This window comes from Hylobates moloch, unplaced genomic scaffold (assembly GCF_009828535.3).
Source record: "Hylobates moloch isolate HMO894 unplaced genomic scaffold, HMol_V3 SCAFFOLD_22, whole genome shotgun sequence".
Classification (NCBI taxonomy): Eukaryota; Metazoa; Chordata; class Mammalia; order Primates; family Hylobatidae; genus Hylobates; species Hylobates moloch.
In genome coordinates, this window is record NW_026652297.1 from 43931252 (window position 1) to 43958974 (window position 27723).

At 37.8% G+C, this 27723-nt stretch overlaps 1 protein-coding gene and 1 pseudogene across 5 annotated transcripts in view; one reads left to right on the top strand and one right to left on the bottom strand.

Moving 5' to 3' along the window:
• The window catches only part of ADAM32 (ADAM metallopeptidase domain 32), a 175602-nt gene that overhangs the window by 40380 nt on the left and 107499 nt on the right, over positions 1-27723 (top strand). For 4 of the 5 annotated variants that reach the window (XR_009211619.1, XR_009211618.1, XM_058433534.1 and 1 more), the window contains 4 exons: positions 6524-6592; positions 10376-10447; positions 10642-10808; positions 15518-15599. Coding sequence is in view for 3 of the 5 variants with exons in the window: in XM_058433534.1 (XP_058289517.1) it covers positions 6524-6592; positions 10376-10447; positions 10642-10808; positions 15518-15599 (390 nt within the window). In the remaining 2 variants the exon portion in view is untranslated. The remainder of the gene's footprint in view (positions 1-6523; positions 6593-10375; positions 10448-10641; positions 10809-15517; positions 15600-27723) is intronic. The other variant, XM_058433533.1, reaches the window with a different exon arrangement.
• On the bottom strand, positions 3122-4308 carry LOC116461843 (large ribosomal subunit protein uL3-like; annotated as a pseudogene).

Genomic DNA, 27723 nt, shown 5'->3' on the forward strand with positions numbered 1-27723 from the left:
TTCTTTATCCAGTCTATCATTGATGGGCATTTGGGTTGGTTCCAAGTCTTTGCTATTGTGAACAGTGCTGCAATAAACATATGTGTGCATGTGTCTTTACAGTAGAATGATTTATAATCCTTTGGGTATATACCCAGTAATGGGATTTCTGGGTCAAATGGTATTTTTGGTTCTAGATCCTTGAGGAATTGCCACACTGTCTTTCACAATGGTTGAACTAATTTACACTCCCACCAACCGTGTAAAAGCATTCCTATTTCTCCACATCCTTTCTAGCATGTGTTGTTTCCTGACTTTTTAATGATTGCCATTCTAACTGGCATGAGATGGTATCTCATTGTGGTTTTGATTTGCATTTCTCTTAATGACCAGGGATGATGAGCTTTTTTTTTTCTTATGTTTGTTGGTTGCATAAATGTCTTCTTTTGAGAAGAGAAGTGTCTCTTCAAACCCTTCACCCACTTTTTGATGGGGTTGTTTTTTTTTCTTGTAAATTTGTTTAAGTTCTTTGTAGATTCTGGATATTAGCCCTTTGTCAGATGGGTAGATTGCAAAAATTTTCTCCCATTCTGATTATCTCAATAGATGCAGAAAAGGCCTTTGATAAAATTCAACACTCCTTCATGCTAAAAGCGCTCAATAAACTAGGTATTGATTGAACGTATCTCAAAATAATAAGAGCTATTTATGACAAACCCACAGCCAGTATCATACTGAATGGGCAAAAACTGGAAGCATTCTCTTTGAAAACTGGCACAAGACAAAGATGCCCTCTGGCATCACTCCCGTTCAACATAATATTGGAAATTCCAGCCGGGGCAATTAGACAAGAGAAAGAAATAAAGGATATTCAAATTGTAAGAGAGGAAATCAAATTGTCCTCATATGCTTTCTTAGTTACTGCATGTCATTGTTATTTATGGTAATCTATGTCAAGAATTTCAATAGTCTGGATGGATGCATAGAGCAAAGTGGCAATAATGATAGTAACAGAGGCAGTAGAGCTCTCCCTTTATGTGACAATAGCATGACATTGAGAGAGGCCAAACGTGAGGCTTCCTGAACTGAGAGACTCAAGATATAGTTGCTTATACCAGTAAAAGAGTCAATGGATGGATTAATTTCTGAAGTAGCAGGGTTTTCCTTGATGTGCAGAAGCAAGATGACACAATAAATATAAAGAGCAGTGTGGCTGTAGATTCAGGAAAAGAGATGTCTAAGCCATACAGAGCACCAGTTGTGGATCTTGACTCACTGCAACCTCTGCCTCCTGGGCTCAATAAAGACTTAATTTGACATTTGCTAATTGTTTTCTATATGTCTTATATCTTTTTTGTCTCAATTTCTCTATTACTGCCTTCTTTTGTTTAGTTTATTTTTTTTCTAGTATGTCATTTTGATTCCCTTCTCATTTATTTTTCTTTATGTAATTTTGGTTATTTTCTTAGTGATTACTCTGGATATTACAATAACAAATTTATAACAATCATAGTTTGAATTAATACCAACTTAGCCTCTATAGTATACAAAACGCTGCTTCTATACAGCTTTGTCTTCTTTATGTTTTTATTATCACAAATTATCTAACAACATGAAGCTATGTTAATGATAATACAATGTACAAGCTATTGTATAGTAATACAATAGCTTAATAATTATTGTTTGATACATTTTCTCTTAAATAATTTGGGGAAAAGTGAGGAATAACAAAACAAAAATATAATAATAGTATTTTTTTTTTGGAGGCAGGGTCTTACTCTGTCATCCAGGCTGGAGTGTGGTGCTGGTGCTGTGATCACAGCTTACTGCATCCTTTACCTCCTAAGCACAGGTGATCCTCCTGCCTCTGCCTCCCAATTAGCTGGAACCACAGGCATGTGCCACCATGCCCAGCTAATTTGTTTATTTGTAGAGACTGGGTCTTCCTTTGTTGCCCAGGCTGGTCTCAAACTCCTGGACTCAAGCAGTCCTCCCATTTTGGCCTTCCAGAGTGCCAGGAGTATAAGTGTGAGCCACTGCACCCAGCTATAATAATATTTTCTATAGTTACCAATGTATTTACCTTTACTGTGTTTTTAATTTCTTTTATTGCTTCTTGTTACCATTTTGTGTGCTTTCATTTTAAACTGAAGGACTACCTTTGGCATTGCTTGTAGGGCAGTGTATTAGTTTACTACAGCTGCCATAACAATTTACCATGGACTGGGTAACTTAAACAAGAATATGTATTTTTTCACAATTCTGGAGCCTGGAAGTTTGAGATCAAGGTGTTAACTAAGTTGTGGTTTCTTCTGAGGCCCCTCTGCTTGGCATATAAGTAACCACCCTCTCCCTGTATCTGCACAAGTTCTTCCTTCTGTGTTTGTGTTCTAATTTTCTCTTATAAGGATACCAGTTATGTTGTATCAGAGCCCATCCTAATGACCTAATTTTCAATCTAATTACCTCTTTAAAGGCCCTGTCTCCAAATACAGCCTCATTCTGTGACATACTGGGGTTAGATCTTTAACATATGAATTTTACTGGGATACCATTTGGCCTGTAATAAGCAGGTAGGTCTACTAGCAATGAACTTTTTCAGTTTTTATTTATCTGGGAATGTCTTAATTTCTCCTTCATTTTTGAAGGATAATTTTGTCAGATATAGAATTCTTGTTTGACAGTTTTTTTCCCTCCAGCACTTTAAATGTCATCCCACTGCCTCTGGCCTCCCTGGTTTCTAATGAGAAATTAGATATTACTGTTATTGAAGATCTCTCATTTGTGAGGAATTGCTTTTATCTTGCTGTTTTCGAGGTTCTCTTTTTATCATTAACTTTGGACACTTTGATTATAATATGTTTTGGTGTGAATTCTTTTGAGTTTATTCTACTTGGAGTTTGTTAAGCTTCTTGGATGTGTAGATTCATATCTTTCATCAAATTTGGGAGGTTTTCACCCATTATTTTTCAAATTTTCTTTCTGCCCCTTTCTTCTCTTCTGCTAGGAACTCTTTCTTATATACGTGCTTGATGGTGTCCCACAGGTCTCTTAGGCTCTGTTCATTTTTCTTCACTCTTTTTTTTTCAGTGTCAGATAACTTTTATTGAGATCCCATCAGCTGCACAATCTGTTCCTGGCATTAAGCTCCTTCTTCCTTTGCAATCTGGTCTTTCTTGAGTGGTCCCATGAATGCTTCTTCTCCATGGTTTGGAAGTGGCCATGGCCAAATTTAAAGGTAGTGTCAATGAAATTAAGGTCAGTCTTCTCCAGAGCCTGCTGCCTGGTCTGCATCAAGACTTGTGGAGGATGAGCACTTGCTTCTTAGTTCCCACCACACAGCCCCTCAGCATGACAAAGTCATTGGTCACTTCACCATAGTGGACAAAGCCACCCAGAGGGTTGATGATCTTGTCAGGTCATAGTCAGTGGAGACATTGATCAATTTGCCATCCTTGATGAAGTAGCCCTGACTGATATTATAGATCTTCTTGTTGATCTCAGTGCAGTGATGGTTTGTGTCCAGTACATGCCACAGAGAAGGTCATATGGGCAGGATGCCATGCCCCAATATAGGCAACCTTGCACAGCCCTCAGTGGGTCTTGTAGGGCAGCTTCTTGGTATGCCAATGACTGGTGACCTCTTTGTAGCCTTTGCCCTTGGTCACCCGTTTGATGTCAATCATCTTGTCCTGCCCAAACACTTGTTTCACAGGTACCTGGTCCTCTAGCCTCTCCAGGGACCAGTCCGGTTTCTCGGTCACAGTGCCTCTGTTCACCTGGATCTCCATCAGGTGGGTCTTCTTCAGACATAGAGGAAGCAGTTGCATCTGGGTGTAGATATTGATGTGGATGACTTGGCAGTACTTTCTCATGCTGTTGAAGTCCTTCTTCAGCTGCTTCTTGTCATCCTCACCCTGCCCTTTCTTGCAGTACTTGGTAAAGGCCTTCTACTTAGCTTTATGCCAGTTCCTATAGAAGTGCCTTTTGCACTCATTGCTAATGTTCTCAGCAAAGATGGTCTTGGAAATTCAGAGGCCTTGAGGGGTTTCCATATAACCCAGGATGCCTACAACCACCATGGGCAGTGTCTCCACAATGGTCATAGCCTCTACCACTTCCTTCTTGTTCACCTTGGGTCCTAGCCAGCCAGCTTCCCACATGATGTGTCATGCCAGCCTTGTATCCCAGGAAAGCTGTGAGGTGGACCAGTTTAGAAGGGTCATCACTGGGGAAGCTCTTCACCTTGCCATAATGCCTACTGCTGTGTTTCCAAGGCAGGAAGCCCAGGGACCCATGTCTTGCAGCAAAGGATTTCCTGCAAAACATTATGCCATCAAATCCTGCTTTATTCTTTTATTTTTATGTTTATTCTTTTATTGTGCTCCTCAGATTGAATAATCTTGATTGATTTGTTTTGAAGTTTGCTGATTCCTTTTTTCTGCTTGCTCAACTATGTTACTGAATCCTAGTGAATTTTCATGTGTTTTACTTTTTAGCTCCACAATTTCCTTTTTATAATTTCTGTATTTTTATGGATACTCTCTATTTGGTGAAGTATCATTCTTCTGGTTTCCTTTTGTTTTTTTACATAGTTTTTCGTAGCTTTTTGAACATATTTTAAAACAATTAATTTACATTATTTGTCTAGTAAGTACAATGTCTGGGCTTCCAGAGGTACCATTTCTGTTTCTTTATTTTCTGAGAATGGGCCATACTACTTTCTTGTTGTTGTTGAAATTTGAACATTTTGAATATTTTGATGTGGTAATACTGGAAATCAGATTCTTCCTCACTCCCCAGCAAGCTGTGTTGTTACTGCTTGTTGTGGGTTGTAGTTGTTTGCTTGTTTACTGACTTTTCTAAAGTAAAGAAATATTTTGTGAGCAATATTGTTTAGTAGTCACCTAGTGATTTGATAGAGATTTCTTTAAATTACTGGAGCCAAAAAAGAGAAAAGACTTCCTTGGTTTTTACAGATTGACTGTGGGTTTGGATATACATGCAACACTTATTCCAGATGTTGACAACTCACCCTTGTCCTTGACTCTTTCTTGTATAATGTCTGAAAGCCAGGCAGAGGAGAAAGCTTAGTGTCTTTTCAAGTCTATTCTGAGCACGTGTCCAGCCTTGGACATGTGGGTGGACCTCTATATTTCCCAATATATGCCTGAGGTTTTCAAAGCCTTTATTTCTCCACCCGTTTCCTTCCCCAGCCTCCTTCTTCCTAGACTTTTTAGTGTGCTTGCTGCTTTTCTTGTCCGTTTTTCCTTGCTCCAGGTGGCTCCAGACAGTGTATTTGCCTTGAAATGCTTTTTATAAACACTGCCTTGGAGTCCACTCCAACCCTGTGAAATTTTATGGTGGAGGAAACAAAGGAAAGCTCTTGAGCAAAACCTTTAGGGAGCCACTGGACAGCTCAAAACACATAACCATAATTCTTTGAGAACAAATTTGGTATTTCTTCCTCTGGCACAGGAAAGCCACACCAGGAATATGAGCCTCTATCTTAATGGATGCCAATGAGCTGGATGTGTCAGATGGGATGGTAGGTGGGTCAGTTCAAGGACCACAATACTCCCTTATAGAAACCCAGCAGCTTTTTCCCCCTTCAAGCATTGTCCTGTTTTTTATTTTTATGTTTTTTTCTGGGGCAATTGCGTGAATAGGCCATTTGCTCTTATCATCTGGCAGTCTGGCCAGATGTGTACAGGCAGGGATTCCAGGATCAGGAATGGCAGTATGAAAGGCGACTTAGGCTCAAGATTGGCAAAACAACACTTCTATTACCTTTATTGGCTCAAGCAAGTTACAAAGCCCAGCCCAGATTGAGAGAGAGGAAAAATGAACTCACCTCTTGATGGGAGGCACTGAAAAGTCATATTGCAAAGGACACAAATACAGAAAGGAGCGCAGTGGCTCACGTCTGTAATCCCAGCACTTTGGGAGGCCAAGGCGGGCGGATCGCGAGGTCAGGAGATGGAGACCATCTTGGTTAACACAGTGAAACCCTGCCTCTACTAAAAATACAAAAAATTAGCCCGGCGTGGTGGCAGGCGCCTGTAGTCCCAGCTACTCCGGAGGCTGAGGCAGGAGAATGGCGTGAACCCAGGAGGCGGAGCTTTCAGTGAACCGAGATCGCACCACTGCACTCCAGCCTGGGTGACAGAGCGAGACTCCCTCTCAAAAAAAATAAAAATAAATAAATAAATAAAAAACCCTCAACACACATATGGTTTTTAAAGCAAAAGTTTATTTCTGATATGCAGATGAAGTAGATGGAAATACTAGGTGTTTTTTCTTAGTTCATAAATTGAAAGTTGTAGATACATTGAGATAGATGTTACAACTTCATGGGCAATCTTCTAACTACTTGAGTACATTGCCATAAAACTTAAAACTTTATTTATTGATTTAAACCAATTCGATAAAGCAAACACCTCTGCATATCTTGTAAGTGCTGTGGTATTAGCTTTAAAGAAGAGTTCAAGTAAAAAAATTATGAAATTTTTCATGTATTATATGCTGTTTTCCTTTTTTCTAGTCAGAACCAGCTGTTCCAGTTTTATTTCCTCTTTATCTAGAAATGCATATTGTGGTGGACAAAACTTTGGTATGTGTTTTGCTTTTTGTTTGCTTTGAAATATTTGATACAAATGTGTGATTATCCCTAGCTAGCTAGACAGAAACTAAAAGATTCTAATGTTCTTACATGTCATAGAGACAATAGTGGAAAAATGTGCAAACTGAGAAACTAAGTCAAAATGATACTAGTTTTATCAGAAATGTTTTATTTGAAATACTTACACAACGGTACTGCAGAACAAAATGTATTTTTTTCCCTGGCACTTCACATTTCTAGAGTCCCTCTCAATCCATACTACCATTTAATGGTGATTTTGTTAGAAGTGAAATTCTATTTTAGGGAAGTTTGAAGAGCAGAATGTAGTCTAGGGAACATTCCACCCTAGAATATTTATTGGGACAAAAGTGATGATAGTATAACCATCTATTAGAATGACTTTCACTAATGTGTCAAGATGGTTTTTAGCAGTTTTTGGTGGGGCACCCATTCTAGTCCATTGTTTACCTGATGAAAAGAGTACCTTGAGATTCCTAATTTCCAAAACAGTCTGAGGCCTCTGAATTTCAGAACCTTGGGGTGACAATTTAGTTTGCAGTCAACTAGGTATGTCTTTATTTCTTTTAATAGTTGAAAGATTTCAGAAAATAGAGATTAAAAATATACTTTGTAGGTTTTATTCTGATGATAAGCCTTTGTTTGTGTATACCTATGGAACACCACAGTGGGTATGACTAATACTCATTGCCAATTCTATTCCTAGGGTTTACAGCTTGTCAGGAAGCCAGAGTTAAGGTCAGGGACCAGGAGGGATTTGGAGAAAGAGATGAAAATAACTTGATTTATTAGAGTACAGGGAAAAGGGCAAAGGGAACATTTAAGAGATCATTGAGACATTGAGATAGTTGAGAGAAAATTGAAGTATTCCTGGTAAATATGACTAAGTTTCCAGGGAATATTTTGGATTTTGAAACTCCTTTTGTTTTTGGATTATGTTATATATCTTGAGAGTAGTTTCAAAAGCTTCTCCAAATTGCCAGGTTTTCTTTTTTATTTCTAATATATATATATTTTTATTATACTTTAAGTTCTAGGGTACATGTGCACAATGTGCAGGTTTGTCACATATATATACATGTGCCATGTTGGTATGCTGCACCCATTAACTCGTCATTTACATTAGATATATCTCGTAATGCTATCCCTCCCCCCTCCCCCCACCCCACAACAGGCCTTGGTGTGTGATGTTCCCCTTCCTGTGTCCAAATTTTCTCGTTGTTTAATTCCCACCTATAAGTGAGAACATGCGGTGTTTGGTTTTTTGTCCTTGTGATAGTTTGCTGAGAATGATGGTTTCCAGCTTCATCCATGTCCCTACAAAGGACATGAACTCATCCTTTTTTATGGCTGCATAGTATTCCATGGTGTATATGTGCCACATTTTCTTAATCCACTCTATCACTGATGGACATTTGGGTTGGTTCCAAGTCTTTGCTATTGTGAATAGTGCCACAATAAACATACGTGTGCATGTGTCTTTATAGCAGCATGATTTATATTCTTTTGGGTATATGCCTAGTAATGGGATGGCTGGGTCAAATGGTATTTCTAGTTCTTTTACACTGTTGTGGGACCGTAAACTAGTTCAACCATTGTGGAAGACAGTGTGGCGATTCCAAATTGCCAGGTTTTCAAGTCATATAATGCTGATTAAACATTTCTTCTTTATGTTCTTATACATGTTTACATATTCTTTAGTAAAAAAAACCCTTGGTCGGGCACAGTGCATGCCTGTAATCCCAGTACTTTGGGAAGCTGAGGTGGGTGGATCACCTGAGGTCAGGAGTTCCAGACCAGCCTGGCCAACATTGTGAAACCTTGTCTCTACTAAAAATACAAAAATTAGCCAGGCATGGTGGTGCACACCTATAGTCCCAGCTACTCAGGAGACTGAGGCAGGAGAACTGCTTGAACAAGGGAGGTGGAGGGTGCAGTGAGCTGAGATTGCACCACTGCCCTCCCGCCTAGGCAACAGAGGAAGACTCCATCTCAAAAACAAACAAACAAACAAACAAACAAACAATCATAGTATTCATATTCTCTTCAGTGATTTTATAATTTGTAAATCCATAATTATGGCATAGTGAATTCATTGCCATGATTGTAGAAAGCATATGGTTCTATATATACACAGTTTAATAATGGAGACAGACATGGAAACACAACTGTAAGTTGTTATACTATAAGAGCATCCAAGTGGGTGTTTTAAAATGTATGTTTTATTATTACTCAGGTATATTGAAGCCAACAGATCAGTGGATGGTTGCTATTGAAAAGACAGGCTGTTTACTCAGTTTCCAATGGTAGGGGGCACTCTCCATCATTCAGGGCCCACAAAGGGAAGGAGGGAAGGTGTCACTGAAATATTTTAAATAGGGGAGTGACATATTTCTATTTTACCTTAGAATAATCATTTTGGTAATAGCGTAGGGACCAGATTGCTCGTGGGAAAATTGGGGAAGAAGGAATCATTTAAGAGACTATTCTAGTAATCAGGGTGAAAACTTATAAATTAGTGGCATCAAGAATAAAAATAAAGGAACAATTTAAAAGTTACTGATTGGGTTGAATTAGAAGAACTTGATTTGATTGATTTGTTCGTTTACTTAACAAACTCATTGAGCATCATCTAGATAACAGTTGCTGTTCTAGCCATTGGGGATATAGCAATGAATAAAACAGAACAATTTCCGCTCTCATGGATCACGTAGTGTAATAAATGTAGGATGTGTTAGATAATAATACCATTCACTAAAGTAGCGAAAATATAAGTGGGAACAGATTTTTGAAGGAAGACGATGAGTTTAGTTTTGAATACATTTATTTTAGTTTTGGATATGAGTTTACTTTGCGATAATTTGAGGATCCTGTGGAACATCCAAGGTGATGTACTATAGAGAGTTTGTCTATGGATATATACAGTTTGACATAGTTACAATCCAGTTTTTCAGATTTCAAGAGTGATGTATATGTATGTATACACACACACACACTCATTTGTGTGTGTGCATTTATGTGCAGTTTTATGCAATGATATTACATAGGTAGCCTTCCATAACCATTGCCACAATTGAGATACTCAACATTACCAACACCACAGCACTCTCCTGTGTGATTCCATTAGAGCCACACTGATCCCCTGCCCGCTTCTGAGCCTTTGGTGTCCACTGAGCCGTTCTCCTTCTTTGTGATTTCACACACATTGCATAAAGTTATCAAGCAGTCTGTATCCTTTTGAGATTATGTTTTTATGCTGAGCATAATTTTCTTGAGATTTATCCAGGCAGTTCCATATATCAACATTTGTTTCTTTTTATGGCTGAGTTTATGGTAGGAATGTACTACAGTTTATTTAACCATTTAACAATTGAAGGATATGAATTATTTCTAGTTTTTAGCTATTATGAGTAAAGCTGTTATGGACATTCATGTACAAGTATTTGCATGAGGATCAGATTTTTGAGATAAATGCTCAGAAGTGAGATTGCTGGGCCATATAGTAAATCCATTCTTTGTTTTGATTTCAAAGAAGCTGAAGTTACCAAATTATTTTCCAGAGTGGCTGTACCGTTTTACATTCCCATCAGCAATGCATGAGCGATCAAGTTTATATTCAGTTTTTACTTATTAATGTTTTATTTTGAACTGTTGAACCCCAAAGCAGCCTTACACCTCTGACAGTAGATGGAAAAGAATCTTAAAAATACTACATAATAAATTGTACTTAAGTATAAAATTAATTCTGTTTTTCAGTATGATTACTGGGGCTCTGATAGCATGATAGTAACAAATAAAGTCATCGAAATTGTTGGCCTTGCAAATTCAGTAAGTGTTTTCCTTTTCATATTAAAATAATTTTTGTTTTGAAATGATAATTTGCCTAAACTTGATGTGGTATTCCTGGATAATTAACCCACCCATATAAACTGAGTGTGGGATTGTAAAAACTTTGAATTTCTGGGTTTTTATAAGATAACATAAATATTAATTATGCATATATTTATCTATTCTGTTTTTAGATGTTCACCCAGTTTAAAGTTACTATTGTGCTGTCATCATTGGAGTTATGGTCAGATGAAAATAAGATTTCTACAGTTGGTGAGGCAGATGAATTATTGCAGAAATTTTTAGAATGGAAACAATCTTATCTTAACCTAAGGCCTCATGATATTGCATATCTACTAATGTAAGAATAATGTTTCATTATTCCTAGAAAGAAAACAAAGATCTGTGATAATTATGTGGCTTAATATAAGGAATTATTATTCATTTCTGAATATCTATGCTTTGATTATTTAGTATGTGCTTTATTCAGGCTTTATGCTCAATTTCTAGTTGTCAGGCAATAAAAAACATTACTAACATTTATTTCTATGCTAATAAAGCTTTTATAAATGAAGACACTGAGAGTTTCAAGAGGTTAAGCCATCTCAGGACTCTTGGATCTGGTGGTACTACTAAGGTTTGAACCCACAGTTTGTAACTCTAGAGCCAAAACTCTTAACCACTACTTAAAGAGATGGGATTTATCTTGAGAGGTTTGCATTCTTATATAAGCTTTGACCAAAGACTTGGTAAATGTGGCTACAAAGACTTTACCCTAATGAATTTTCTGAGTAATTTTAAAATGTTAGTTTTCTAATTATAAATTATAGCTATATATTTGTAATTGTATTCATATTAAATTTATTAGCAATAATCAGCAAGTATCTTTCAATGAAGCTATACATGTCTATATATGTATTTAAGTTTGGTATGTCAGTGTTTTCTTTTGCTTGTGTGAGACTAATCTTTCCCTCACATCTCTGCTGTCATAAATGTTACTGCTCTTTTAATTTTTGGTAGTCTGATGGATATAACTTAATGTCATTGTCATTGTCATTTGCTTTTTTTCTGATGACTGGTGGATTTGAGCATCTTTTCAAATGCTTGTTGATCATTTGTATCTGTCCTTCTGTAATTGCCTTTTCTTGTCATTTGACTACTTCCCTATAATTTGTAAGGGTTTTTAAAAAATAATTTCATTATCTTTAATATTTATATTTTTTCCCCATAAGTTATTGGGGTACAGGTGATATTTGGTTACATGAGTAAGTTCTTTAGTGGTGATTTGTGAGATTTTGGTGCACCCGTCACCTGAGCAGTATACACTGCACCATATTTGTAGTCTTTCATCCCTCGCTCCACCTCCCACTCTTCCCCCGAGTCCCCACAGTCCATTGTATCATTCTTACACCTTTACCTCATAGCTTAGCTCCCACATATTGGTGAGAACATACGATGTTTGGTTTTCCATTCTTGAGTTACTTCGAATAATAGTCTCCAATCTCTTCCAGGTCGCTGCAAATGCAGTTAATTCATTCCTTTTTATGGCTGAGTAGTAGTCCATCATATATATTTGCCAGTTTTTTATCCACTGGTTGATTGATGGGCATTTGGGTTGGTTCCATGATTTTGCAATTGTGAATTGTGCAGCTATAAACATGGGTGTGTAAGTATCTTTTTCAATTAATGACTTCTTTTCCTCTGGGTAGATACCCAGTAGTGGGATTGCTGGATCAAATGGTAGTTCTGCTTTTAGATCTTTAAGGAATCTTCACACTGTTTTCCATAGTGGCTGTACTAGTTTACATTCCCACTAGCAGTGTAGAAATGTTCCATGATCACTGCATCCACACCAACATCTACTGTTTTTTGATTTTTTGATTATGGCCTTTATTGGAGGAGTAAGGTGGTTTTGCATTGTGGTTTTGATTTGCATTTCCCTGCTCATTAGTAATGCTGAGCATTTTTTTCATATGTTTGTTGGCCATTTCCATATCTTCTTTTGAGAATTGTCTATTCATGTCCTTAGCCCACTTTTTGATGGGATTGTTTGTTTTTTTCTTACTGATTTGTTTGAGTTCATTGTAGGTTCTGGATATTAGTCCTTTGTCAGATGTATAGATTGTGAAGATGTTCTCTCACTCTGTGGGTTGTCTGTTTACTGTGCTGACTGTTCCTTTTGCTGTGCGAAAGCTCTTTAGTTTAATTAAGTCCCAACTATTTATCTTTGTTTTTATTGCATTTGCTTTTGAGGTCTTTGTCATGAAATTCTTGCCTAAGCCAATGTCTGGAAGGGGTTTTCCAATGTTATCTTTTAGAATTTTTATAGTTTCAGGTCTTAGGTTTAAGTCCTTAGGTTAAATCCATCTTGAGTTGATTTTTGTATAAGGTGAGAGATGAGGATCCAGTTTCATTCTCCTACATGTGGCTTGCCAATTATCCCAGCACCATTTGTTGAATAGGGTGTCCTCTCCCCACTTTATGTTTTTGTTTGCTTTGCTGAAGACCAGTTGGCTGTGAGTATTTGGGTTTATTTCTGGGTTCTCTATTCTGTTCCATTGATCTACGTGCCTATTTTTATACCAGTATCATGCTGTTTTGGTGACTATGGCCTTATAGTATAGTTTCAAATCAGTTGGTATGATGGCTCCAGATTTGTTCTTTTTGCTTAGTCTTGCTTTGGCTATGCAGGCTCTTTTAAGGTTCCATATGAATTTTAGAATTTTTTTTTCCTAATTCTGTGAAGAATGATGGTGGTATTTTGATGGGGATTGAATTGAATTTTTAGACTGCTTTTGGGAATATGATCATTTTCACAATATTGATTCTATCCATCCATGAGCATGGGATATGTTTCAATTTGTTTGTGTCATCTATGATTTCTTTCAGCATTGTTTTGTAGTTTTCCTTGTAGAGGTCTTTCTACTCCTTGGTTAAGTATATTCCTAAGTATTTTATTTTTTTGCAGCTATTGTGAAAGGGGTTGAGTTCTTGATTTGATTCTCTGCTTGATCACTGTTGGTGTTATAGAAAAACTACTGATTTGTGTACATTAATCTTGTATCCGGAAACTTTGCTGAATTCTTTTATTAGATCTAGGAGCTTTCTGGAGGAGTCTAGAATTTTCAAGGTAAATGATTGTATCATCAGCAAACAGTGAAGTTTGACTTCCTCTTTACCAATCTGGATGCCTGTAAGGGCTTTTTGAAAGCTTAGATACTAGCTTATTGTTTATCTTTATGACAAATACTTTTTCCATATCTATAATTTTTCTATAAACTTTTTTTTCTCTGCTACATTGCGGCAGACCTTGCTGGACTGAACAAAGGAGGACGAACGCAGGAATAAAGACAAAGAGAAAAGAGTATATTTGCAAGAAGGGGTCGGAGGCTCCTTGCTTTTAGTGAACAGGGGCCCTGAGCTTCTACAGTCCTTCATATTTATTGAGTAAAGGAGATAGGGAGAAGGGGGTGGTTGTGGTCAGCCGCTTGACTTAGTGCAGGCCTGCATGACTGCATTCTTTGAACAGTAGGCTCCAGATGTTCCAGTAGATACCCTCAGGGAGCACAGCACCAGGGAGTGAGTGCCCTCAGCATACCTTCCGGTGGCAGGCACAGATGTGAGTTTGCCCACATTCTGCATTCATGATAAACAGTTTGCTGTTTAATCATATAGGAATGCTGAGTTGGTCATGACCCTCAGGCTTTCAGCTCCCAACACTACATGAAAACTTTTACATTTCATATGGCCAAATTTGTTAATATTTTCTTCTTACTTTTGGGTTTCCTGTATAGTATAGAAGGTCTCTCCTACCCCCAAATTTTAGTCTGCTAGATTTTTCTTTAGGATTAATATTATTACCTTTTATAGAGTATGGAATTCATAGTTAGAACTGGAGCTGAACCTTTGAAGGAGGGAAAGGAAAGAGACACTGACAAAGCAAAGTGGTAGATCTTGACAACTGATTTGATGTGGAGTGGGCACGTCAAAAGGTGTCAGTGTGAAGTAAAAAATATATTACTGAGCTTGTCAGGAGTATGCATAGAATTTTAGGGGAAGTCTAAGTTGTAAAAAAAAAAGGGCTTATTAAAGTATCTGTGGGAGGGAGAAAGAGAGTAAACAATACTTAGACGTTGGAACATAAAACCAATGTTGGGCATTAGGAACAAATACTTGGAACAAATACTGGAAGGGTTAGGTATAAACAATATCAGAGAGACAGAATAAAAGTAGTGGAGAGGCAGTGAAGTGAAGTGCAATTGAGACAGAAGGCGCATTTCAAATTGAGAATTGAATACCAAGCTTCTTAGGCTTCTTTACTCACATCGTGGCTTATTCATTTTGGTGGGGGCTCTAAATAAGGCAGTAAATGCTTGGAGCATCTATACCTTAGTAGTTGAGAATATGGCTCGGATTCAGACTGCCTAAGTTCAGATCCTTCAGTAGGATGTATTAATCATGCTACCTTGAGAGAGTTACTTATACTTCCCATCTGATACTTGATTTGCTTAATGGGGACTAAAATAATATCTACTTCACTAGTTTGTTTTGTGTATTAAATGGATTAGTTAATGTAAAGTTCTGAGAACGGTGCTATTATTATATGACAGTTTAAATGGCCCCTTACTCAAGGCTGAAATAATAATGTTTGGGTGTGAAACAATAAAGCACTCCTATTGGAAACTGTTGAACTTTACTACCTGGGAGCAACATATTTTAATCTATACATTGAAACAATTTGTCACTGTCACTCAACAAAATATTTTTTATCAGAATATTGGAGCAAAGCCTTTGGTAAACATAGCCAGATGTGATGAGAACACTAAAGGCATTAAAAACTTTGATCCATTGGATATGTTTCAGATATCAAGAGTGTTTAATCTAATTAATACTAATATGTCATATTAAATAATAGTCCAAATTTGAAACAATTAAGGACATATGGAAAGATCATACCTCAGTTTGCTTCAGATTTGGATTTTATGAACTGCAGACTTAAATTATTAGCAGGAATTCTCATTTTTAAATTGTCTGTTAAAATCAATTATAAATGTAAATTTATTTATTTAGTTATACAGATTATCCTGATTATTTGGGAGCAATGTTTCCTGGAACAATGTGTACTACTCGTTATTCTGCAGGAGTTGCATGGGTATGTAACTATTTAATCTTATTTTTTTAAATTAACACGTTTAAAAATTATTTAACATGATAGTATATGTTTTGTACAATTTATGTGCATGTTTACATTTACAGATTGCATTTTTTTCCATTACCTGTTAAAATTTTTAAGTGTGTAGAAGGAAGAATATTTTGTAGATCAATATCTTGTTGCAATTAATTATGTTTGGGAGTTGGAATAAAAATATCATAAATACACATGCTGTTCTTGATATATAGAATAATGCATTGTGAAAAATTATCTGCAATAAAATTTCTGTAACCCAAAATAGATTTTTGCTTGCAGACATAAAATTGGAGAAATATTCTTATAGATAAAATAGATTCAAAATCAAAACAAAAACCAGATTAAGGATTCCTTAAGAAGTTTCAGAACTCTGAAAGACAGTAAAATAAACTTTTATGTGTATTTTAAGCATTTATAATATGGATAAATGTGATTTTATATATATAATGGGTAAAAATAAATGCATTATTGAAAAGTTGATGCATCTTTTTGTGCCATTTTCTCACCCTACTCATTTTTAAGAAAACAAGTTTAAGTACTATTTTTTAACTTACAAAGTAATTTATGTTAATGATGTCAAATTTGTTAAGTATATATATAGGAACATATAAGAAAATTCATATAATTTTGCATTTTGCCACCAGGTGGAGATAACCACTATTAACATTTTGATTGATATATGTATCTTCTTGTTTTCTTAAAAGAGTTTTAAATAAAAAAATTTTTAGAACATGTTTTTAGAAACTTTTATTCATTTTTTTATTGACACATAATAGTTGTATGTAAAGGCAGTGAGCAGAATGGTGGTTACCAGAGGTTGGGAAGGGTAGGGGGAAGAAGAGATGAAGAGAAGTTGAGTAATGGGTACAAAATTACAGTTAGGTAGAAGGAATAAGTTCTAGTATATATATATATTTTTTGACAGAGTCTTGCTTTTGTGCCAGGCTGGAGTGCAGCAGCCCAATCTTGGCTCATTGCAACCTCAGCCTCCAGGGTTCAAGTGATTCTCATGTCTCAGTCTCCCGAGTAGCTGAGATTACAGAGGTGACCCACAACAACCAGCTAACTTTTTTGTATTTTTAGTAAAGAAGGGTTTTCAACATGTTGGCCATGACAGTCTCGAACTCCTGGCCTAAAGTGATCTGCCTGCCTTGGTGCTGCCTGCTTCCCAGGGTGCTGGGATTACAGGCATGAGCCACCAAGCCTGGCCAGTTCTAGTATTCGGTAGCACAATAGGGTGACTATAATTAACAATAATTTATAGTATATTTCAAAATAGCTAGAGGACAAGATTGGGATTGTTCTCAAAACAAATAAATGGTATATGTTTGAGGTTATGGATAGCCCAGTTACCCTGATTTGATCATTACACATCACCTGCATGTATATCTTCTACTTCGTGTGTTTCTCTGTTTATCTGTTACTGTAGCTCTTTCTTTCTATATATTTTTTTGCAAAATGTGATTTTGCAGCACCTATTTTTATTTCTAATACTTAAACATTTTTTATTACTGAAATAATGAATGCACATGGTAAATTGTTTAAGCTATAGATATACAAAGCAAAAAATGATAGTAAAACTGTCTACCCCTTCATTTAGTCCTATTTAAGAATTTAATAATTTCCATTTAAGTTCTTCTGTTGGTTAAATTTATTTACTTAAAAATATATATGCCCTTACCTCTATTTTAATTTATAAACTGTAGACAATATTGGTAATATTATATTTGATATGTTGAGTCCACTCTCTCTACTTGTTGCTTATGTTTAAATATATATATTTAAATATTGGTTCTTATTTTTAATTTTATGTAATATCTATATATATGTTAAACAATGTCCACTGTTCGCTTGCTGTGAACAGTAAGAGGTGTAATGTAGTTGTATGTTTCTTATACTCATTGTCAAAATTTAGATAATTTATAACTAATTCTGTAGGGCTTTTGCACTTTGTCTAGAGATTGATATAAGAATTAAATAAACAGCATTTTATAGTATTATAAATATATAAATAATATTAACTATTGAATAAAGAAATAAATATTTCTTATGACAGTAAAGCTTTGATGGTCAAAGGAGGATATTTTAGGCATCAGAATCTAATGGAGCACTGAATTTTTTTCTAACTTCTTTTCCTTGTTATGGGTGAAACCAACTGCCACAGAAAATGAAATCCCATCTTCCTTTTCTTGGAATCTTTTACTACTTTTCTGGAATAACTCTTGATTTTTTTTTTAACACAGTGTGTATGAATCGCAAACATTAAGCTATTTTATCAATGAAAGCACTTTTTTTCTTCGGCGTTTAAGTTCTGGGGTACGTATGCAGGATTGTAGGTTTGTTACATAGGTAAATGTGTGCCATGGTGGTTTTCTGCACCTATCAACCCATCACCTAAGTATTAAGCCCCACATACATTAGCTGTTTATCCTGGTGCTCTCCCTTCCCCGGCCCCCCTGACAGGCCCCACTGTGTGTTGTTCCCCTCCCTGTGTCCATGTGTTCTTATTGTTCAGCTCTCACTTATAAGTGAGAACATGCAGTGTTTAGTTTTCTGTTCCTGTGTTAGTTTGCTGAGGATAATGGCTTCCAGTTCCATCCATGTCCCTGCAAAGTCGTTCCTTTTTTCGACTGCATACATAGTATTCCATGGTGTATATGTATCACATTTGTATATGTATCACATTTTCTTCATCCAGTCTATTATTGATGGGCATTTGGGTTGATTCCATGTCTTTGCTATTGTGACTAGTGCTGCAATGAACATACAGGTGCATGTGTCTTTATAATAGAATGATTTATATTCCTTTGAGTATATACCCAGTAATGGGATTGCTGGGCTAAATGGTGTTTCTGCCTCTAGGTCTTTGAGGAATTGCCACAGTGTCTTCCACAGTGGCTGAACTAATTTACATTCCCACCAACAGTATAAACATGTTCCAGGCCGGCCGCGGTGGCTCACGCCTACAATCCCAGCATTCTGGGAGGCCGAGGCAGGCGGATCACGAAGTCAGGAGTTTGAGACCAGCCTGACCAACATGGTGAAACCTTGTCGCTACTAACAATACAAAAATTAGCCGGGCGTGGTGGCAGGCACCTGTAATCCCAGCTACTCAGAAGGCTGAGGCAGGAGAATTGCTTGAACCCGGGAGGCAGAGGTTGCAGTGAGCCGAGATCGTGCCACTGCACTCCAGCCTGGGCAACAAGAGCGAGACTCTGTCTCAAAAACAAACAAACAAACAAACCAAACAAACCAAACATATTCCTATTTCTCCATAACTTTGCCAGCATCTGTTGTTTTTTGACTTTTTAATAATCGCCATTCTGACTGGCATGAGATGGTATCTCATTGTGGTTTTAATTTGCATTTCTTTAATGATCAGTGCTGTTGAATTTTTTTTCATGTTTTTTGCCCACATGAATGTCTTCTTTTGAGAAGTGTCTGTTCATGTCCTTTGTCCACTTTCTAATTTCTTTTTCTTGTAAATATGTTTAAGTTCCTTGTAGACTCTGTAGATTAGACCTTTATCAGATGGATAGATTGCAAAAATTTTCACCCATTCTGTAAGTTGTCTGTTCACTCAGATGATAGTTTCTTTTGCTCTGCAGAAGCTCTTCAGTTTAATTAGATCCCATTTGTCAATTTTTGCTTTTATTATCATTGCTTTTGGCATTTTTGTCATGAAATCTTTTCCCATGCCTCTGTCCTGAATGACATTGCCTAGATTTTCTTCAAAGGTTTTGATAGTTTTGGGTTTTACATTTCAGTTTTTAATCCATATTGGTTTAATTTTTTTTTTTTTGAAACAGGGTCTCACTCTGTAGCCCAGGCTGGAGTGCAGTGGCACAATCTAGGCTCACTGCAACCTCTGCGTCCAAGAGTCAAGCGATTTTCTTGCTTCAGACTTGCCAGTAGCTGGGATTACAGATGTGCACTGCCACACCTGGCTAATTTTTGTATTTTTAATAGAGACAAGGTTTCACTGTGTTGGTCAGGCTGGTCTCGAACTCCTGTCCTCATGTGATGCACCTGCCCTGGCCTCCCAAAGTGTTGAGGTTACAGGCGTGAGCCACCATGCCCAATCAACTTAATTTTTGTATAAGGTGTAAGGAAGGAGTCCAGTTTCAATTTTCTGCATATGGCTAGCCAGTTCTCCCAGGTCCATTTATTAAATAGGGAATCCCTTCCCCATTGCTTGTTTTTGTCAGGTTTGTTGAAGATCAGATGGTTGTAGGTGTGTGGTCTTATTTCTGAGTTCTCTATTCTGTTCTATTGGTCTATGTGTCTGTTCTTGTACCAGTACCACACTCTTTTGGTTACTGTAGCCTTGTAGTATAGTTTGAAGTTGGCTAGCGTGATGCTTCCAGCTTTGTTCATTTTTCTTAGGATGGTTGTGGCTGTTTGAACTCTTTTTTGGTTTCATATGATTTTTAAAATAGTTTTTTTTCTAATTCTGTGAAGAATGTCAGTGGTAGTTTAATGGAAATAGCATTGAATCAGTCTATAAATTGCTTTGGGCAGTATGGCCATTTTCATGATATTGATTCTTTCTATTTATGAACATGGAATATTTTTCAATTGTTTGTGTCCTCCCTAATTTTCTTGAGCTGTGATTTGTAGTACTCCTTGAAGAGGTCCTTCACTTCCCTTGTTAGCTGTATTCCTAGGTATTTTATTCTCTTTGTAGCAACTGTGAGTGGGAGTTCATTCATGATTTCACTCTCTGCTTTTCTGTTGTTGGTATAGGAATGCTAGTTATTTTTGCACATTGATTTTGTATCTTGAGACATTGCTGAAGTTGCATATTAGCTTAAGGAGCTTTTGGGCTGAGAGGATGAGGTTTTCTAGGTATAGGATCATGTCATCTGCAAACAAAGACAATTTGACTTCCTCTCTTTCTATTTGAATTCCCTTTTTAAAAATTTTGCCTTATTGTCCTGGCCAGAACTTCCAATACTATGTTGAATAGGAATGGTGAGAGAGGGCATCCTTGTCTTGTGCCAGTTTATAAGGGGAATGCTTCCAGCTTTTGCCCATTCACTATGACATTGGCTTTGGGTTTTCCATAGATGGTTCTTATTATTTTGAGGTATGTTCATTCTTTCTACCTAGTTTACTGAGGGATTTTAACATGAAAATTTTTTCAAAGGATTTTTCTGCATCTATTGAGATAATCATGTGGTTTTTGTCGTTAGTTCTGTTTATCTGGTGAATCACATTTATTGATTTGTGTATGTTGAACCAACCTTGCATCCCGGGGACGAAGCCAACTTGATCATAGTGGATAAGCTTTTTGATGTGCAGCTGGATTCAGTTTGCCAGTATTTTATTGAGGATTTTTGCATCGATGTTCATCAGAGATATTGGCCTGAAGTTTTCTTTTTTTGCTGTATCTCTGCCAGGTTTTGGTATCAGGATGTTGCTGGGTTCATAAAATGAATTGGGGAGGAGTCCCTTCTTTTCAATTGTTTGGAATAGTTTCAGTAAAAATGGTACCAACTCTTCTTTCTACCTCTGGTAGAATGTTAACTGTAAATTCATCTGGTCCTGGGCTCTTTTGGGTTGGTAGGCTATTCATTAGTTCTGCCTCCATTTCAGAACTCATTATTTGTTTATTCAGGGATTCAATTTCTTCCTGGTTCAGTCTTCGGACGGTGTTATGTGTCCAGGAATTTATCCATTTCTTCTAGATTTTCTAGTTTATATGCATAGAGGTGTTTACAGTATTCTCTGATGTTTGTTTGTATTTCTGTGGGGTCAGTGGTGATATCCCCCTTATCATTTCTGATTGTATCTATTTTATTCTTCTCTCTTTTCTTCTTTACTAGTCTAGCTAGTGGTTTATCTATTATATTAATTTTTCCAAAAAAGCAGCTCCTGGATTCATTGATTTTTTGAAGGTTTTTTTGTGTGTCTCTATCTCCTTCAGTTCTGTTCTGATCTTGGTTATTTCTTGTCTTCTGCTAGCTTTGGGGTTCGGTTGCTCTTGGTTCTTTTGTTCTCTTAGTTGGCATATTAGGTTGTCGATTTGAGATACTTCTAGCTTTTTGATGTGGCCATTTAATCCTATGAATTCTCTCTTAACATGGCTTTACCTGCATCCCGTAGATTCTGGTACATTGTCTCTTTGTTCTCATTAGTTTCAAAGAACTTCTTGATATCTGCCTTAATTTCATTATTTACCCAGGAGTCCTTTGGGAGCATGTTGTTTAATGTCTATGTAGTTGTGTGGTTTTAAGTGAGTTTCTGAATTTTGAGTTCTAATTTGATTGTGCTGTGGTTTGAGAGACTGTTATGATTACAGTTCTTTTGCATTTGCAGAGGAGTGTTTTACTTTTGATTATGTGATTGATTTTAGAGTAAGTACCATGTGGTGATGAGAAGAATGTATATTCTCTTGATTTTGGGTGGAGATTTCTGTAGATATCTATCAGGTACACTTGATCCAGAGCTGAGTTCAAGTCCTATATATCTTTGTTAATTTTCTGTCTCAATGATTTGTCTAATATTGTCAGTGGGGTGTTAAAGTCTCCCACTATTATTGTGTGGGAGTCTAAGTCTCTTTGTAGGTCTCTAAGAACCTGCTTTATGAATCTGGGTACTCCTGTATCAGGTACTTTTATATATTTAGGATAGTTAGCTCTTCTTATTGAATTGAACCCTTTACCATTATGTAATGCCCTTCTTTGTCTTTTTTGATCTTTGTTGGTTTGAAGTCTGTTTTGTAAGAAACTAGGATTGCAACTCCAACTCTTTTCTGTTTTTCATTTGCTTGGTAAATTTTTCTTCATCTCCTGCTTTTTTTTTTGGAGATGGTAGTCTCACTCTATTGCCCAGGCTGGAGTGCCATGGTATGATCTCAGCTCACTGCAACCTCTGCCTCCCAGGTTCAAGAGATTTTCTTGCCTCAGCCTCCCAAGTAGCTGGGATTACAGGCACACATCACCATGCTTGGCTAATTTTTTGTATTTTTAGTAGAGACAGGATTTCACCATGTTGGCCAGGCTGGTCTTGAACTCTTGACCTCAAGTGATCTGCCCTCATTGGCCTCCCAAAGTGCTGGAATTACAGGCTTGAGTGATTGCTCTCAGCCATCCCTTTATTTTGAGCCTATGTGTCTTTGCATGAGAGATGGGTATCTCGAAGGCAGTATACCAATGGGTTTTGACTCTTTATTCATCTTGTCATTTGTGTCTTTTAATTTGGGCATTTAGCCTGTTTACATTTAGCCTATTTACATTTAAAGTTAATATTGTTCTGTGTGAATTTGATCCTGTCATCATGATTCTAGCTGGTTATTTTGCAGACTTTTTTATGTGGTTGCTTCATAGTGTTACTGATCTGTGTACTTCAATGTGTTTCGGTAGTGGCTGATAATTGTTTTTCGTTTCCATATTTAGTGCTTCCTTCAGGAGCTCTTGTAAGGCAGGCCTGGTGGTGATGTATTCCCTCAGCATTTGCTTGTCTGAAAAGGATCTTATTTCTCTTTTGCTTATGGAGCTTAGTTTGGCTGAATATGAAATTCTGGGTTGAAAATTCTTTTCTATAAGAATATTGAATATTGGCCCCCAATCTCTTCTGGCTTGCAAGGTTTCCACTGAAAAGACTGCTGTTATTCTGATGGGCTTCCTTTTGTAGGTGACCTGGCCTTTCCATCTGACTGCCTTAACATTTTTTTTTTTTTTACTTTCAGTTTGACCTTGGAGAATCTGATGATTGGGTGTCTTGGGGCTGAACTTATGGAATATCTTACTGGGGTTCTCTGGATTTCCTGAATTTGAATGTTGGTCTGTCTTGCTAGGTTGAGGAAGTTCTGGATGATATCCTGAAGTATGTTTTCCAACTTGGTTCTGTTCTCCCCATCTGTTTCAGGTACCTTAATCAGTTGTAGGTTCAGTCTTTTAATATAATCCCGTATTTCTCAGAGGTTTTGTTAATTCGTTATCCTTCTTTTTTCTCTGTTCTTGCCTGAATGTCTTATTGCAGAAAGACAGCCTTCAAGCTCTGATATTTTTTCCTCCTCTTGATCTGTTCTGCTATTGATACTTGTGATTGCATTGTGAATTTCTTGCGTTGTGTTTTTCACCTTCATCACATCAGTTATGATCCTTTATAAACTGGCTATTCTGGTTATCTGCTCCTGTATTGTTTTATTATGATTGTTAGCTTCTTTGCATTGGGTTAGAACATTCTCCTTTAGCTCAACAAAGTTTGTTATTACCCACCTTCTGAAGACTACTTCTGTCATTTCAGCCATCTCTGCCTCAGCCCAGTTCTGTGCCCTTGCTAGGAGATATTGGGGTCATTTGGAGGAGCAGAGACATTCTGGCTTTTTGAGTTTTCAGTGTTTTGGCATTGATTTTTCTCATCTTTGTGGGCTATCTACCTTTGATCTTTGAGGTTGCTGACCTTTGAATGGGGTTTTTGTGGGGCCTTTTTTGTTGATGTTGTTGTTGTTGCTTTCTGTTTGTTTTTCCTTTTAACAGTCAGGCCACTCTTTCATAGGGCTGCTGCAGTTTGCTGGGGGTTCACTCCAGACCCTAGTTGCCTCAGTCTCTCCCGCACCTGGAGGTATCACCAGTGAAGGCTAGGAAACAGCAAAGATGGCAACCTGCTTCTTCCTCTGTGAGCTCCATGCCAGCAGGGCACTGACCTTATACTAGCCCATATACTCCTGTAGGTGATGTCTGTAGGAGGTCTCACCCAGTCAGGAGGAATGGGATCAGGGACCCGCTTAAAGAAGCAGTCTGGCTGTCCCTTCACAGAGCAGATGTGCTGTGTTTGGGGGAGCCCTCCTTGTCTAGACCACCCAGACTCTCTAGAGCCAGCAGGCTGGAAAGGCATAGTCAGCTGAACCACAGAGACTATGGCCATCCCTTCCCTCTGGAAGCTCCATCCCAGGGAGAGATCAGAGTTCTGGTCTGGACTACCTGGAGTCTCCAGAGACAGCAGGCTAGAATGGCCAACTTGAAGCACAGAGATGTGGCCGCTCCTTCCCCAAGGAACTTAGTCCGTTTCAGTCAGTCTCCAGCCTGCTGCTACTGGCTGGCTCGAATTCCAAGCCAGTGGGTCTTAACTTGCGCGGTGCTGTGGAAGTGGGGCCTGCAAAACGACACACTTGGCTCCCTGGATTCAGCCCCCTTCCTACGGGAATGCATGAGTGGATCTCCCGCCTGGCAGGAATTCCTGGGGCTAGGGTATTCAAAACTCCTGGGTGTCCATGTGTGCCCAAATGGCTGCTTCCCTGAGTCTCCACACTCTCTATGCTTTGGACCCAAGGCCCTGGTGACATGGGCTCATGAGGGGATCTCCTGATCCATGGGTTGCAAAGAGCCATGGGAAAAGCACGGTTTTCAAGGTGGGGCTGCACAATCACTCATCACTTCCCTTCGCTGGGGATGGGGGCTTCCCTGGCTCCATGCCACTCCTGGGTGGGCCATCACCTCACCCTGCTTTTCCTTCCTCTCTGTGGGTCAATCCGTCTGCCTAGTCAGTCCCAGTGTAAGAACCTGGATACCTCAGTTGAAAGTGTAGAATTTGCTTGCCGTTTTCATTCCTTTCCATGAGAGCTGGGGACTGTAGCTGCCTCTAGTCAGCCATCTTGGCCCTACCCCCTTCAATGAAAACACTTTTATTTTGTCTTAACATTTGATTGATAATTGGGCTAGGTATAGAATCTTTGTCCTAACATCTTCCTACCTCAGCATTTTGAAGACCAATGTATCATATTTTTGTGAAGTCATTATGAAGTGAAAAGATGGCAAAGAAATTCAGGGTGTATGTAAAGGAATTTGAACTGATGAGTGAAAGAGAGAAGTTAGTAAGGAAGTTAGGTACAGTGAAAATGTGGTTGGAACCATGAGTTAGATGTGCTGGCTGGTTCATGGATTGTTGGAGTTGAGGTGCTAGAGGAGTAATCAGGAAAAAATGCAGATGATCAGTCTGTGAGATGCAGTTACTAAGATGATGGAGGGGTGGCAGTTATTGATAAAGATCTGTTGACAAGGGCTAGAGTGTGAAACATAGGAATGAGTGGCTGAGGCAAGGCATAGGATAAAATTGTGGGAGGAGATAAATTCAAGGAAGTGTAAAACACAATTTTTATACTTACACTTTTACAAAGCCACAATAATTTTGAAGAATGACAAAGTTGAGGGACATATTATAGTTTATATCAAGACATTATAAACACTTAGTAATTAAGACAGAGACAGGTGCAGAGATAGACAAATAGACCAATAGACCAGAGAGTTCAGAAACAAAAAAATGTATAGGCATGCACTAAAGGTTTTACAAAGGTGACACTGTAGTGCACTGGTTAGCAGATGGGCTTTTTGGTAAAAGAAACTCTACTCTGACTTGATGCTATTTGAAAGATAAAATATAAATAGATTATAGCTCTATATTTGAAAGTTAAACAATAAAGCTCTGGAAGATAAAAAAAGGAACAGATTCATGACTATGTGAGTAGAGAAAGATTGTTTTTTCTTTTATTTCAAATTCATTTATTTTTTAAATTGACATATAAAATTGTCTGCCTTTACCATGCACAACATGATGTTTTGAAGACTATATCCATTATAGAATGGTTAAATCTAGCTAACAAATGCATTGCCTCACATACTTACCATTTTTATGGTAAAAATGCTTAACATCCACTCTCTCAGCATTTTTCAAGAATACAATTTATCATCATTAAATGTAGTTACCAAGTGGTACAATAGAACTCCTGAATGTATTCTTCCTATCTATCTTTAAATATCCATTCTTTGACCAACATCTCCCAGAAGAGGATTATTTTGAATTGTCAGTCATTTCATAAATCTCCTTTCTTCGGGGTACACTGCAGGAGCTTTATTAGTTTCTTTCTGTGATGTCATATTTTCCGGATTTTTCGTAATCCTTGTGTCCCTATGCATTTGAGGAGATGTTCACGTCTTCTAGCTTTTGCAGGTGTTCTTTTCTGGTAAAAGACCTTTACTTTTACTGTAACCTGGGATTCTGGATGCCATTGGTTACAACCGTGGACAGGCAGACCTTGGTGTTGGGTTCTCTAGTTGGGCTTGGTTGCTTCCCGTACTCTGAGGTCAAATGGTATAGCTGGCTGTGCTCCGTGGTCTAGTGAGACCACTGGCTGGACTCTAATATCAGGCGGGGATACTGGCTGGGTTCTGGATTGTTTCTGATGGAGTAGGATTGTAGGTTGTCTTCCTGGCTAGGCAGTATTTTTGTATGTTTGCAATCTGTATCGTGTTTCCTGCAGCATGATGCTGTTGGCTAGTCTCTGTGGCGTGGCACCTCCGTTGGCCAGAATGAAGAGCAATGCCGAAGAATCATGTGCTGATCACTGTGAGCCCCACTGCTATTTTTCATCTCCAGCTGACTCCAGATGGCTTAGCCCTACCAGCACTCCCAGTGGTTCCTGTGTGATGAGACAGGAGTGAGCCTCTCACAAATGGTCCCAGAATGGTGGGGAAGTTAAATGTCTGCCTCTAATTCACCCCTACCATACCAGAAACCATAGGCCCAGAGTAACTCTGCATGCAGTGCCGCACCAGCCTGGGGCTATTCCCAATATAGTATATTCCCAATATAGTATAGTAAGTCACCACAGTCTCTGCCACCTAGTATGCAGCAACTTATCTAGCAATTCTCATCCCATTTTTCCTCATCATCACTCACTCTGTTCTCAGACTCAAGCCTAGTGGCTATGGGGGAAATGGCACCAAGTTTTGGCTGCTGCTTTAGGATATTTAAAAAATCATTAGTGATATCCTTCCTACCTCTCTGGATGTTGTTCCTTAGCTGGTGCCACAACTGAATCTTTAGCCAGCCATTACAGTCTTGTATTAAGCCAGTTGCTTCTGTGTTACGGGACATGCGATAAGTAAATGAACCCATTTCTATAAATACTAGGCCACAAGACGTGACCCTGGTCAGAAACAATATTGTGTGGTGATGTAGAAGATCTTTTTTTTTTTTCTTTTTCTTTTTTTATTTTTATTTTTATTTTTTTTTATTATTATACTTTAGGTTTTAGGGTACATGTGCACAATGTGCAGGTTTGTTACATATGTATCCATGTGCC